Here is a 13,384-nt window from a genome sequence, read left to right on the forward strand (position 1 = left end):
TTTTTTTTGTTTTTGTTGTTTTTGTTGATGTTTTTTTGGTTGTTTTTTTTTAGCTGACAAAGACACATACATCACAAGGACATGAACTCACAAAAAAGAACACATAGTGTACACTACTATGGTCAGGGAAATAGATAGTAAATCAACAGTCTAAATCATTACTAATAAATGGCAGACAAAAAAAAGAATTTATGTAGCAGGCCTTTTGCTGTAGAGATAATGACTCCCTATCCATCCAAGTGACATTTCTTGTAGTGTTTCAGGGTGTGGTACCTCTCATTGCAAGGCACAACACAAAGACCCACCCCACACTGCCTACACATGTATTTTGTCTGACGGCGGCCTTTAGGGTGGGTCCGATCAGAACAAACGACACAATCTGGCTTACCATCAGCCTGGCACATAAAGTGGCGCTCAGTGAGTCTCTGTGGCATGTCTCCCAGTGAGGATGACTTTCGGCCTTTGTTGCTCTCTTTCCTGGAGAAGCCTTCCAGTAAAGCAGAGATGACATCCTGCACAAAGACTTTCAGGGGCTTGTGAGGAGCAGCAGTGCAGCGGCAGTAAATGATGTGGGCATTCACCATGCTTACACTGAGAATGCCATTGAAAATTCTATTGTACCATTTCCTTGATCTATGGGGAAAGAGGTAGGTCTTCATTCTCTGGTCTGCTGTGTCGACACCCCCCATGAATGAATTGTAGTCATCAACACAAACAGGCCTATTTATCTCCCTATAGCCACTATCAGTGTGTTTGGTCCTGATGCGCTTTCTGACACATGTGTTGGAATGCAGTGTAGAGAGCATTGTGAGGCGCTTTGTATCATGCCACGCACAAGCTAGCAACTTCCCCTTCCTCATGAAGACTGGGTCATCTCCCTTGCTCAATGGCAGCTGTTCACGGGTGAGGCCCTTTGGCATCCCCTTCCTGTTACTGCTGACAGTCCCACACAAACCCGAATCATTGTTTGCCAGCTCATCTGCTATGGCTGGCGAGGTGTAATAGCTGTCCATGTACACCTCATGCCCTTTCCCTGTGTACGGGGCCATCAGCTCACGGACAACAAGGTGTGTGGCACCGAAATCACCATTAGGCCTATTTTGTCCAGTGTACATGGACCACTGTAGCACATAGCCTGACTTTGCCTCACTCAGAACAAATACTTTGTAACCATATTTGTCTGGTTTGTTTGGGTTATACATTTTTAGGGTTGATTTTCCTTTGAATGCAATCGTCATTTCATCCAGTGACAGCTGCTTAGATGGGCCATACACTGCTGAAAACCGGGGGATGACCAAATTAATTATTGGGCGGATTTTGAATAGCCTGTCATAGCCTGGCTGACCCCTGTCAACATACTCCTCATTATTAGTGAAATGAAGGAAAGACAAAATCATCTCAAATCTATTCCTGGACATCACCTTCCCAAATCCAGGTGTTGCTGTTGGCCAATATTCAGCCCAATAATCCTCCAACTCTGACTTCTCTACCAGACCCATACTCAAATGCAGGGAAAAAAAGGCTTTCATTTCACTGACAGTTACGTCAGACCATTGATGAAATCTGGAGTGTGGCTGGAGTTGATGGGAGGCTAAAAACTGATGGGCATAGCGATTTGTCTCAATAACAAGTAAATTCCAGAACTCATCAGAGAGAAAGAGTGATAGAAAATCTAGGGGCGAATTGGCATTGGAGAGTTCTTTTTCCCCCAGATAACCAATTGGCTGATCAAAGGGCGTGATCCAACTTTGGTACTGCTCCTCATTGGCCAAGTACTCAAAGCCATCATCTTGCACTAAACTATTCATGGCTCCTCTGCCCCGTGTCACACCGCCTCTGCTCCTGCTGCGACTAGCACGGCCTGATCTGCCTCGCGCGCGCGCCGAGTGGAGAGAAGTTGCACAGCTCGAACTAGGCCTACTGTCATTCTCATTGCGACTCCCCCTGCCTCCACGTTGCCCCCTAACTGTCCTATGAACACTTCGACCTCGTCTAACATCCCCAGTGGCATTAGACAAATGCTCCAACAACACGTTACTGTCGCCGCGATTGCGGAGAGGCACACGGTCAGAAGACAAAGAAGCTAGCTGGCTAGCGCTGTAAAAAGACTGGACCCCCACATAACTTCCAGCCTCGTTTCCCACATCACTAACACGCCTGCTAACTTCCCGATGAACACTACGACCCCGTGAAACATTGTTCCCAGCACTAACATTGGGCAAAGGACCATCTACATTGGGCAAAGGATTCATTTGTGCTTGGTGTAGGTCTAAACTTTGTCCAGCTGCACCATTGCAAGGCAGGGACGCATCTGAAGCGTGGTGAGTAAACGAATCACCGTCATTTTCTAAAGGCAGATATTCTCCTTCAGAATCAGGGTCAGCGAATAGAAAACCCAACACTTCATTGCGGGTAAACTTTTCTGATGCCATTACACGATAATGTAGTGCAAATACTCTCTGACGTTGACAATACCGCTCTGATAAAAATGGCACACACGCACAGTAGCTCCGGTATTTCTCGCACTGATTCAATGAGCTCTAGCGGGAAGATTTTGTATAGAAGCATGACGATTTTTCGACTCGGTGATGACGTATGACATGTCTGCCATCTAGTGGAGTGGAGTTTGAACGAATTATGACACCCTATTTGACAAAATCGGCCGTTTTATTCAGTGCCGCATCTTGTCGACTATAGTCGCCTGTGGCGCCTAGAGGGTTAAACCAAGTATTCACATTGGAATTGCCAAAGTGAGTCATGCACACTTCCAGGCCACTTTACAGCTACATCCATAAACCTGTACTTGTAGTCGCAAACGGCTTGCACATTAAGGGAATGTTTACCCTTTCTGTTGATGTACTCCATGGAGTTTGTACAGTATATGGCTGTTTAATTTCAATGTGGGTGCCGTCGACAGCTCCCAAACACTGTGGCATGCCATGAGCACGACGGAAGCCCGAAACTAATTCTTTCGCCTCGGACTCCACAAAAGGCATTTTGATGTACTTTGGACCTAAATGGATGGTGATAGCTTTGCATGTCTGTCTTACAATGACGGACACAGCCGATAGCGACAAGCCGAATGCGTTGGCCGTCTTCCTCAGCTGTCCCTCGTCGCTTAGGTAATAGAGCGTACATGCAACCTTTTTCACTAAATCTGTCACGGTTTGGAGTTTGTGTTTTGGTTTAGTTTTTCTGAGAAGTTTATGTGTGAAAGAAGACACATTAAAATCTTGTTTAAGTCCACTTCGGTTTCACTGAGTCTGCATTTGGGTCCAATTTGCAACCCTGACCTGCTGGTCGTGACAGAATAATCCAGGCATCATGGACCCAGCATATACAAGTGACCATCTTAAGGAACTAGAGGAAGTGCAGAGCATTTTTCAGGTTTTGTGGACTCAATTTAACAGCACCAATGATGTAGAGCGAAAACTCAAGTGTGTGTTCCTCCAATATTATTATAGGGCTATCAAACGATTAAAAAAATATATTTTTAAATGAATTAATCTCGATTAACCGCAATTAAAAAGTTCCTAAAGACTAAAGCTTCTTAAATGGCATATTAAATACAACATAAATCACAAAATTAATGAGTAACCACAAAGGTTTAAGTAAAACACTTTTATATTATTTAAATGATAATACTGACACAGTAATTGTGTTTTAAAGTATTAATTTCTTAAGAAATACTACTCATTTGATGCTGTTTAACTCATTTGTAAATGGTGCACTGTCACTTTAAGCCCATTGTGGCCACATTCTCATAATGATCTTTTTTTACCAGCTCCATTGAAATATAGCCTATAGCTAGTCCACAAACTCTGTACCACATGTTTTGCACAATATTAACAACGATACGCATGATATTAAGTTGGTATAAACAGCTTTCATTCCTTTGGAAATAGAAGCATGTAATGACATGATGCTAGCAAGACATTTTCTGTTTGCAATGAAAAGTGAATGATGAGCCTGAGCCAGTCACCTAGCTAGTGGAATGCGTTTCAATCAGCATATATGTGGTTCATGTAAACGAATTATTGAAGACTTCAAGACTCACCAGTCCCATTACACAAAGGCAAAGATAATCTTCATATTTTTGTCCATTTTTCAAATCACAGTGAGTGCAGCCTATAGTAGCCTATGTCAAAGTGCCCTGGCTCTCACAGTTTATAACTGGTCAGTAGTGGAAACCGGATAAATCCGCAATCTCCTCTAACCTCGTCTTTGTTGCCTTCCTTTTATACGTTTTTCATATTAAAAAGGAGGTATCAATTATCATCAACAACGACAAGCCAGCTGGAACCTACCACTCGTTTTCTCTCCCTCTCGTGTGCGCTCAGACGCGCTCTCAATTAAATGGAGTAGCATACGTTCAAGTTGGATCTTAATGGAGAGGACCCAAAAAGTATCATCTTTATGTAGCCCAACTGTTGCTGTTGGTGCATTTTGACATTGTAAACGTTCTCTAACAAGAGTGAAACGCAGTAAAGCTACTATTTATTGGCAAAATGTTGGTTTCTTTTCATCTTCAGCTAACTCCACAGACAGTAAAATAAACTCTCAGGCTTGCGGTTTTAGGTTTTGCGGCTTCCGTTACATGACATCAGCCCCCCACAAAAGTAAACACTATTGCGTTAATATTTTGTAACGTATTATGTATTTCAAAATGATATTATGAACATTTAATTCATTTACATATACACAACATATTAGATCTCACCTCCACAATTTCCTCATCAAAATCTACAACTAGTCTACTAAACCCTATTCCTACTCACCTTCTTAAGACTGGTCTCCCCTTCTGGATAATGTTTTGCTCTAGATTATAAATAATTCAATGCTATCAGGGCATGTAGGCCTACCGCAGTCGTTTAAGACATCTGTTAAGCCCTCCCTCAAAAAACCTAGCCTTGTATCAATACTGGTCCTCCTGGACTGACACCATAGACCATGACATACTACTTAGGCTTGAAAATTTGGCATCAAAGACTCAGCACTTGCTTGGTTTAGATCACACCTTCCTAACCATCAACAATTTGTACAGGTCCATAAACCATCTACCCAGATTATGGTAACATATGGAGTGCCTCAAAGCTCAGTACTAGCAGATGATACACAACTATACCTCTCCATAAAACCTGATGAATAACCCCGTTAGCTAAACTTGACACATGTACTGTATAAGAGATATAAAGACATGGATGACAAATAATTTCCTGCTTTTGAACTCAGATAAAACAGAAGTCATGGTTTTAGGTTCTAAATAGATGAGGGATATCCTATCCACATCACAGGCTACATATAGTGATCTTCCACTGACCTCATCCACAAGTGTTAAAAACCTAGGAGTTGTAATTGACCAGGACCTAGCACTAAATAATCACATAAAACAAATCACCAAAACTTCATTTTACCATTTATGGAACATTTCAAAGATAAGGAAGTCCTTATCCTTAGCAGATACCGAGAAATTAATCCATGCTTTTGTCACCAGGATAGACTATTGCAATAGGCTGGCTGTAATAATACCTGTCTAAAGAGCTTACAGCTTATACAAAATGCAGCTGCTCACACACACAAAAAATATGAACATATTTCCCCCATCCTAGCATCTTTACACTGGCTACCTGTTAAAAGTCATTGACTTTAAAATATTACTTATATCTTGGTTGGTTGCCTGCATTGAAAGAGGACACCTCATGAAGACGCTCTTTTGTCTGCTTCTGACAGAAGAAGCACTTATCTATGCTGGCAGCAGCTGCTGCTGAACAAGTGTAGTCCCTCTAGATGGACTTGATGCAGTTGCAGGTGTTGGTGCAGGTTCAGAAGATGGTCTACCACATCTTTTCTGAAGACACTGAGTCCTGCCTGCTTCACATGATTTCTAGTAGCGAATCTTAGCACTCTGCAGATTCTAACTGTTACCGGTGGATTTGTAGCAGTTCCTGTGCCAAACTGCTTTGTTCTGTTGTAAAATAACTCCACTGTAACATTGTAATTCTTGGTTGATCTGTGATCACCATCTCCATACTCTCTCATGGACAAAAAACAAGAAATTTGCCATATGTCTCTAGTGATGGGTCATTCACAAGTCCACACATATCTGTCCACTGGATACATAGCCCAAAATCTGTTTCTTTTAGAATATATGTGCCATCACCTGACTAACAGAAAGACACACCTCAGAATATAACCTAACTAGACTGTGCCACCATGAACTATGAAAATGTGCTTGCTCAAATGTAGAAGGCTAGAAGGTCACTTAGATCACCAACCATGAAGAACAGAGCACTAATGTGCTTCAGGTTATTCGATATTCTAAAATCTATAACTGACAGCCATCAACAGCCAACTGCTAGTGTCTCTTTTTCTCTTACTCTCTCTAACACATACACACATACACACACACACACACACACACACACACACACACACACACACTCACCTGTCTGTTTGTCTATCTGATCCTTTTCTTTTCTTCACACTTACATAGGCTATAAGGCCTTACAGACTTCAGCTGGTACTAGCTATGTAAAAGTCTATTAAACTTGATTTAACAGAGATCTCTGCACTTTGCGCTCTGAATGGGTGTAGACAAGAACTGTCAGAGCAGGCTAGACCTACACTCAAGCACACTAATAGGCATGAATTGATAGTATTGATATTGTAGTATTATTTTTTAAGCGGACAATTTCGAGAATTTTAGGCACAATTTATTTTTAAAGAGATCAATCATCAGCCTAAAATGTTTTGTAATGTTGTATTGTTTATGTGGTCCACTTTTGCACACTACCTTGTAGAATATCTTTGCTTTTTGGCACCAAACCCTATGCTATAATACCAGCAATGTGAGGTTTATGGACAAAACACCAAATTTGACCTTTTCTGAATTTGACCTTTGATTTGGGTCCTTCAAAACTTTCAAAAAAATGGAGACATGTTTTTTTTTACTCTTAAGAACCCCTAGAAGAAAGATATAATACTGTCCAAAAATTAACATGCGAATCCCACAAGCCCCCAAATTAGACACATAGGCCCCCCTACTATAAGCCATTTAATTATTAATGCAAACATCGGCCTTGCTCAAAACTCCACAAATTAATGTAATTTTGCTCCCAAACAAAGTTTGCACCTGTAATTCATCATAACCATTATCATCCAGGAGTATCCTCAGGCATATCCTTTTAAGTAGCAAAATGCTCAATTCTACATGATCAGGCACCTCCTTGTCTCTCTACACTCATTGAAACACTGTCTGCAGTGCTGGATGTACTTGGCAGCTCCTCAGGTGCACTTAAACCAGAAACAGTTGTATTTCATTAAATAGAATATATTACCTGTATGTATTCATTTTGACAGTTCAACACCGACTTCAAATTGTATTGGCTTTTACATCTGCTTACCTTTCACCACATGAACTTCCGTGATAGGGCAACAGTTCTACTGGAAACTCCCCACCACAAACTGGACAGGTACACTGAAAAGAAGAGTTTTCTCGAACCAGATTAAATATATATATATATATATATATATATATATATATATATATATATATATATATATATATATATATATATATATCATACACAGTGAGTGTAGTAAATGCAAAGTACCGTTAGTCACAGTTCATAGTACTGCAATACAACAAAAAGTAAGCATCCTTTACTATCCACTAACCTTTGCCTGTTCCTCTATATAGACATCAGGTAAGTCCATTTTCTCCTGGTCAGAGGCTGATTCCTGGCAACATAACTGCTATTTGAAATGTACAAATATTAAACCATACAACCATATAGGGACTATCCATAACATTTACACGTTATGACAGTGTAATAGTACAGATATTATGTTATCTAATATTTGATGTTGGGTTATGCACAAAATACTTACCTGGCTGCATGCACCAATGTGGCTCACCAGCAGCTGGATAGGCATATTCACCCCGCAATTTTTGCAACAAGACTTAGGCATCTTTCTGAACTCATCCGCATCAGGGGCAAGGGGAGTCATGTCTAGGGTCTCTTGCAGCGTGACAATATATATGAGTTTTTTTCCATTGCCCGTGTTCGCCTTGAGACCCTTGGGGTAGAAGTGACTGGGTCCTCTGTCCACTGCCACCTACAATTTTTCACAGAAAAGATTTGTATCATTTTAAAGAAGGATCTTTCAGGGGACGCATTCAGGAAGCATTTTATCTTGCCACTAGGAGTACCGTTAGAGTTGCACTAGAAGTTTTAGGGCGTTTTCTCTTAAAACCTATTCACAAAGCCGCTCAGACCTACTCTTAGTAAGGAAAAATTATAATTCCTAACATAATAGAAGAGCTCCGTTGCTATGGTTGACATCATTAGTCATGCACAAGCTTTTACATTTAGTTTACATGTTGATAATGAATGGTTTTGGTTGTTGACGTTGTTATTGCATCCCTTAGTTACGATGCACAATTATTCCCTCATGCTTAAGAGCTCCTGTAGCATTACGGCGTTAAATGCTACAAACAGCTGCTTAAAGGTTGTATCAACCTTTAAGATTGTTTGTAAATAGGTCTTAGGTGTCCTCTCGACTTCTTCAAAGCTCTCCCACATTCGGTCAAAAAAATTAGGAGTGGATTAGTGTATGGATTGGTCAATATGGTTATTCTGAATGTATTACCATATGTTATTTATACTACTGGTTTTCAGACAAACTAAACATGCAGCATGCCATCACTAGAATTAGACAGAATGGGGTTTTGATGCCCCATCTCGGATGCAACAGTCATTTTTTTTTATCTGTATTTCACAGACCTAGTCCGTTTTTTTATATTCTATTTTGTGTATATATTTTTTACATTATACATTTATACTTAAACAACAAAAATTTACTTAAAGTGCTCTTTGAACCTGCTCTGAATCAGGGTTTCTATATAATGTTATTTCTTAATGTAGATCTCCAGAGTCCTCATGGAGGAGTACCCTAAGATGAGGGGTTTAACGGGGGACTTGCTGCTCTACAAAGCAGCAGGTATGGAGTATCACTATTGATAGATTATTTATTAATTAAAGGTACAGTCAGGGATCTCGGAATATCATGGCACTGGGACATAGCCCTAAGTATATTCACTGGAAAATTGCATAGTATTTTCATAGCTTGCACTTAAAATCTTTTTTACATCTGGGGCCGTATTCCCAAAGAATCTTAAGGCTAAAAGTAGCTCCTTACTGGCGAATTTAGGAGACTTTGGGACTCCTACTTTTTACAGCAAAAACATCAACAAATATAGACTATCAACATGTTTTCAGTATCACAGTTGCAGAAATCACATACAAGAAGGCATTCTTTTGACTGTTTGTACATTTTTGCACATTCCAACATAAGGAAGCAGCATGAGGAAACTTGTCGTTTTTCTGCCATATTTTCTAACTAATTTTACGAGTCTGCAGTATCACCCCAGTAGGGGTTAAGTCATTTAGAGACCTCAGACCAGCCTCAGACGAGTCCAGGAAGTGACGTCAATTCCGGAAATAAGTACATAATAGGCTCCATTGTGTTCAACCCAGCATGCATCACATCAAGTCAGATCTGCACAGATCTGCATGAAGACGAATACGCCTAATTTACCATTAGGGGTTGATGGTGCATTCATGGCACTTGGGAATGACAAGGACCGCCCACGTGGCTACTTTGTGTTCATGTGCTTTGCTGTCTGAATGTGTGACAAACACGGATGCCACAACAAAGGTTAAAACATACACTCACTAATCCTAAATAAACAACTGTATTTGCTTAAAATATAGTGTAAGACGCTTGTGAAAGAAAGATATGCAGCTTTCAAGTGACAAAAACGGCAAATTCCCAAGTTCACCGGTGTGGAACCAAGTTCCGGTGTGGTACTGCATCTAGGGGCACTCGCGGGCGAGTCCAGAATGAATGGAGGTCTATGGAGCTGTACCCCTCAAAATCCACTTTTCTCGGGATATAATTTTTTTTCAAGTAATTTGAATATTGTATTCGAAAGGGGAGGGAAAGACAATACACTTGGTTGAGTATTATATTTTTTAAAGTCACTTAATTGTTCTAAAAAGCCTTTCAAATGTGTCAATGACATCATTATTACTTCATATAGGCCTACTGTTCATATACTATTCATTAGCATGATCATAGCATCATGACCCAACCTGTAAGAAAACGAAAGGACATGACTCCCGGATTATTTCATTTTTGATTGATAATCCATATCCATTTTGTGACAAATAAAATAAAATCTGAGGGTTTCAGTTGTTAAATAGGTGAAAACAATAAATGTAGCCATGTAGCTCCATAGGACCCCATATTTTGGACTCGTCCGCGATCGCCATCTAGGTGAACTCTGGTGAACTGCAGCCAAATTCGGTTTGTATGGGATTGTATGGGGAGGCTCTCCGTAGACAGGCTCTGCTTTTACGGTCTATGGAAAGGACGAGGTTGTAGGTTCTTTGTTCTACCACAACGGTGCCTGTGAAACTTTGGTTCCGCTTACAAGACAAATAATGTTTTAACGATCTCTTCCACGACCACCTAGTAGTCCATAAAACAAACGAAACTAGGATTTGGATGAATATATTGACTGTTGGTGTTTCTGGTGAGCATTTGAGATTACATTGAGTAGTTTAAATAAAACAAGATTTCCAAATGGCTTGCATAGTTTGTTTAGGCTATTAATGTGTTGTATACTGTTAAGTAGGCCTACATGCCTAAAATTGTGGTCCATTTGTGGAAAAACACTTAAGATACGTTAAAACGAACTGAGTATGAGCTGGTAACTGACATTTCAAACAAAACGCCCACACACGACTGAACTAAAGGTGTTTAAGTCGTGATTCACTCGGATCTTTCACCCGTGTCTTTAAATTAACCCATGAGTCGCGAGTCTCTAGTATCATTAACTCGGATCAGTTGAGTCCTACTACAATTCAATCTAAAACGATAAACAGCGCCACACACAAACCTCTTGCAACATTAGCTAGCCTCCTAGCCCTAGCCATCGTAGCTGCCAAAAATGTAACAATTTCGTAGGCAACCACAACTCCACAAATCAACTCAAGCGACTGAGTGAGCAGGCAGTCCGAGATAACTGGTTAACTTCCCGCAGAGCCGGAAACATTGCAGACTCACAGACCATGGGACTCAGATTGGAGCGGCTGAGTAGCAATCCGGGTTAGTCGGATCAGCCGGCCGGTTAAGCTACGTTGAGTACGAGTCAGTCGAATCAGCCGGCTACGTTGTCATGAGTGGATCTGCGAGAGCGAGTAGCTCCTCCTCGAGGTGAAAAGCAATTCCACAACAAAAGCCATTTTTCCACTTCTGAAATAACATTCAATGTTCTGCATGTAGCCTAGACATAATTAGATTTGGTGTATAGATGTAGCATATTAAAATGCAATTAGGTCGTGCAGACCGTCCGAACTGCACGCTCATGGAGCTGCTTGAGTATCTACCCGGGTCAGTCGAATCAGCTGGGCGGGCCGGTTACGTTGTTATGAGTGCGAGTCAGCCGAATCAGCCGGCTACGTTGTCATGAGTGGATCTTTAGAGCAGCGAGTAACTCCTCGTCAAGGTGGAAAACAAATCCACAACAAAAGCCATGCTTTCACTTCTGAAATAACATATGTTCTGCACGCATAGCCTACTATAAAAAGCAATTAGGTCGCAAAGACAGTCCGAAACATTGCAAGCTCTGTATGGAGTTGCTTGAGTAGGCTAGCCTACCTGAGTCAGTTGGATCAGCCGTGCGGGCCGGTTACGTTATGTTGTTATGAGTCAGCCGAATCAGCCGGCTACGTTGTCATGAGTGGATCTTTAGAGGAGCGAGTAACTCCTTGTCAAGGTAAAAAGCAAATCCACAACAAAAGCCATGCTTTCACTTCTGAAATAACATATGTTCTGCACGCATAGCCTACTTTAAAATGCAATTAGGTCGCGAAGACAGTCCGAAACATTGCAAGCTTTGTATGGAGAGTAGGCTAGCCTACCTGGGTCATTTGGATCAGCCGGGCGGACCGGTTACGTTATGTTGTTATGAGTGCGAGTCAGTCGAATCAGCCGGCTACATGAGTGGATCTGTAGACGAGCGAGTAGCCTAGTTTCTACTCGTGTCAAGGTGATAATAATAATAGGCCTAATGAGAATAGTAGTAGTAGTAATAATAATAATAATAATAACAATAATAATAATTTATTCACTGCAGGGCATTTCTACGTTCCTGTTTCTATGTCTACATTGAAAGTCAATTGCTTAGGCTAGGTTAAGACAATAAATAAACAGTCTGGCTCAAACTGCTTTCTTTCCCGTGAGTGGGTGGAGGTTTTGACGCTATTATATTAGGCTAGTTTATATTATATTATATTATATTATATGCTATTATATTAGGCTACCTAACAGTATAGCTATGATTAATAGTATTATTAGTTGCCTAGTATTAGTAGTCTATAATACTTATTAGAATAAATTCCTAGTAGCCTACTATTTAGTAGTAGTGGTAATAAACATTGTAGCAGAGTAGCATTAGACCTAGGCAAACTTTTCTATTGTTAACAAAACAACAACAAATAATTAATTATTATAATATAGGCTACCCTCTCTGTCAATAAGATCAACGTTTCTGAACATGAGCACCAAAAAGATGAACAATGTGTGGCTGCACTTTGACCAGGAGAGCAAAACTCTAAAGGCTAAATGCAAGTGCTGCAAAAACCTGGTTTCAAATCATGGAGGATCCACATCCAACATGAGAAGGCACTTAACGAAATGAAGCACCCCACGGCACTGCTTGAACGTAGGACTGAATTTCTTTGCGATTTAGCAATACTGACTCAAATGACTCAAGTGACTCGTTCAACCCGGATCAGTTTAGTGAGTGACTCAGAATAACCCGGATCCTTAAAAGGAATCGAGTTTGACAGGCCTAGACTGAACGAGGGGAGGCAGCGCGACTCTACACGATGACGTGTCGTGCAAGTGGATCGGTACCGTAACTTCCATTAATAGTTGATAATCCCAAAGATATTTCTACCTTTTGCCACCAATCTATATTTACAGCAATCTATATACCTCTAAATACTGTGAAGTGACCGCTAACTCATTTATAGATTCAATCAACCATTGTAGAGTCATTTCCGCAGAGGATAGGGATGCATGTGATTATAATATCTCTAATGATGAGGTATTGAAAGCGATTGATAGTCTTAAAAATAATAAAAGCCCGTGTGATGGTATTACCTCTGAGTTCTATAAAATGTTTGACAAAGAACTATCTCCCTTTTTGCTAAATGTTTTCTCAGAAAGCATTCATAGTGAAGCTCTTCCAACAAGTATGACTCAAGGTATCATCATCCTAATTCCCAAACCAAATAAAGATAAGGAACAT

The 13,384-nt window shown here is 40.6% G+C and overlaps 1 protein-coding gene and 1 long non-coding RNA gene across 2 annotated transcripts; both read right to left on the bottom strand.

The window, feature by feature from the left end:
* Positions 1-227: 227 nt before the first annotated feature.
* On the bottom strand, positions 228-1,808 carry LOC121689142 (piggyBac transposable element-derived protein 4-like). Its single transcript, XM_042069276.1, has one exon. It carries the CDS (start codon positions 1,806-1,808, stop codon positions 228-230), a length of 1,581 nt encoding a protein of 526 aa, XP_041925210.1.
* A 5,595-nt stretch (positions 1,809-7,403) lies between these two features.
* LOC121678132 lies at positions 7,404-8,104 on the bottom strand. Its single transcript, XR_006021164.1, has 3 exons — positions 7,891-8,104; positions 7,678-7,755; positions 7,404-7,477 (listed from the first exon to the last, which is right to left on the bottom strand). It is a non-coding gene; the product is annotated as an uncharacterized LOC121678132 (long non-coding RNA).
* Between the last annotated feature and the right edge of the window lie 5,280 nt (positions 8,105-13,384).

This window comes from Alosa sapidissima, chromosome 1 (genome assembly GCF_018492685.1).
Source record: "Alosa sapidissima isolate fAloSap1 chromosome 1, fAloSap1.pri, whole genome shotgun sequence".
NCBI classification, from domain to species: domain Eukaryota; kingdom Metazoa; phylum Chordata; class Actinopteri; order Clupeiformes; family Clupeidae; genus Alosa; species Alosa sapidissima.

Bases quoted from the DNA above. Each gene is read 5' to 3' on its own strand.
- LOC121689142 (XM_042069276.1), bottom strand. From the start codon at position 1,808: ATGAATAGTTTAGTGCAAGATGATGGCTTTGAGTACTTGGCCAATGAG.